At 45.2% G+C, this 2,000-nt stretch overlaps 1 protein-coding gene across 1 annotated transcript; it reads left to right on the forward strand.

The window, feature by feature from the left end:
• Positions 1–6: 6 nt before the first annotated feature.
• Positions 7–1,737, forward strand: LOC310772235 (uncharacterized protein; the record flags this gene model as incomplete). The annotated part of the gene is made up of 3 exons (XM_083664654.1): positions 7–91; positions 876–992; positions 1,394–1,737. Coding segments are annotated over exons 1-3 (525 nt in total), but the record flags the coding sequence as incomplete, so codon positions are not given.
• Between the last annotated feature and the right edge of the window lie 263 nt (positions 1,738–2,000).

The raw sequence follows: 2,000 nt of genomic DNA on the forward strand, positions 1-2,000 counted from the left end.
GAAGAAAAGGAGAAGACGGAGCTGAGCATGCCGAGGCCACGGCCGACGGGAGAGGAGGAGAAGGAAGGACAGACCAGGGTTTCTGTTAAAGGTACAGAGGGCAGACCAGGGTTTCTGTTAAAATGTTAAATACTAATTAATAGTTAGCCTGGGTAAACCCAGCCCCCACGTGACCTGCTCTCAGACCTGCAGGGTCTGTCTGAGAGCAGGTCACGTGGGGGCTGGGTTTACCCAGGCTAATTAATAGTTGCTACCACATATGTGTGTCTGGTTTTTGATTTAATATGCAGTGTAGGGCTTGACCGATATGAGGTTTTGGACACGATTTAAATTGTAAATCCCTGGATTTTTAAATAGTACATTATAGTACTGTATAATGGACAGTAAAACTCTCCACTGGGGTTATTCATACATTACTTCCGTGTAATCTAATCCAGTGGTTCTCAACCTGGGGGTCGGGACCCTCCGGGGCGTCACAACATTATTTTGGGGGGGTCGCAGGGTTATTGTCAGAATAAATAAAAGAAAATGATTATCATGATTCAATTTCCCGTACCAATTATTAAATGTATTGTAAAGTTATATAAACTATATGTAAACTGTATATGAGTGAGTGAGTGAAATCAGTGTGTGAATGTGTGTGCGCTGTTTGGTTGGGCAGCAGCGGCGGGGGGGGGGGGGGTCACGACCCCCAGCCTAAATTTTTTTGGGGGTCGCGGCTCAAAAAGATTGAGAACCACTGATATAATCCAAATTCTACAATATGTAATCGATCAAACTTCATCAATCTATCAAGGTATTGGGACACTTTCTCCCCTTCTCCTTTCCCCCCTTCTCCTTTCCCCCCTTCATCAATTCCTTCTTCCTCTCTCTAGTTGCCAGTAAACAGAGGAGGGAGGTTATCCAATCAGAAGCGAAGCGATCTGGTTCCCAGTCGCCCACTCTCCCAGCCGACTTCATACTGCCACCGTTCACACCAAACAACCCTATTGGTGAGTGACACACACACACACACACACACACACACACACACACACACACACACACACACACACAAGGATACAATCGATGCATATTAGTCATTTCATCACCTGAAGTTCATCATTCAGTATCTAAAATCTAGAGGCTCCCAATTTGAAAGTGTTATTATTTTGACTACTTAAATTACCGAACTGTCCATTAAAAAGTGTCAGTTTCTTTTAATTTTGTTGCTGCTAATCATTTTGTAAGTTGGTTTCAAACTTGTCAAATGTGACACCTCTCATTTCAGAATCAACTCTTATCATATCTATAAAAACAAAAACGGCAGACTCATCAGCACTTGTAGTATTATTTTACAGATCATTTCATCAATATTTTGACAACTCAACCGCTCCTCACTGTCTTTCTGCAGTGAGAAAATCTACCAGAGGAAAACAAGAGAGCCTTAAAGTGGAGAAAGAGGAAGAGAAGGAGCCGCCCGCCGCTGACGTAGCCCCTCCCACTTCACTCGACTGCGCCTCCACGTTGGTCACAGACCCGCCGGTGTCGTCGAGCGACAGCCAACCAGAGCTCCAGGAGAGAGAGGCTGAGGCGGGAGCGAGCCAGCCCAGCCTCGGGGCCTCCTCTGCCGGGCAGGAGCCGCAGCCTCGACCCCCGGAGAACCAGGAGGGAGGTGTGGAGACGGGAGAGGAGAAGGAAGGACAGACCAGGGTTTCTGTTAAAGGTACAGAGGGCAGACCAGGGTTTCTGTTAAAGGTACAGAGGGCAGACCAGGGTTTCTGTTACTAATTAATAGTTGCTACCACATATGTCTCTCTGGTTTTTGATTTAATATGCAGTGTAGGGCTTGACCGATATGAGGTTTTGGACACGATTTAAATGATAAATCCCTGGATTTTTACTCCCCCCCCCATCCTTTTCAATGTGGAAAAGCCTCTGAAACATGATTTTTTTAAATAGTACATTATAGTACTGTATAATGGACAGTAAAACTCTCCACTGGGGTTATTCATACATTA

Source organism: Poromitra crassiceps (assembly GCF_964638095.1).
Source record: "Poromitra crassiceps genome assembly, contig: HAP1_SCAFFOLD_2642, whole genome shotgun sequence".
NCBI lineage: Eukaryota > Metazoa > Chordata > Actinopteri > Beryciformes > Melamphaidae > Poromitra > Poromitra crassiceps.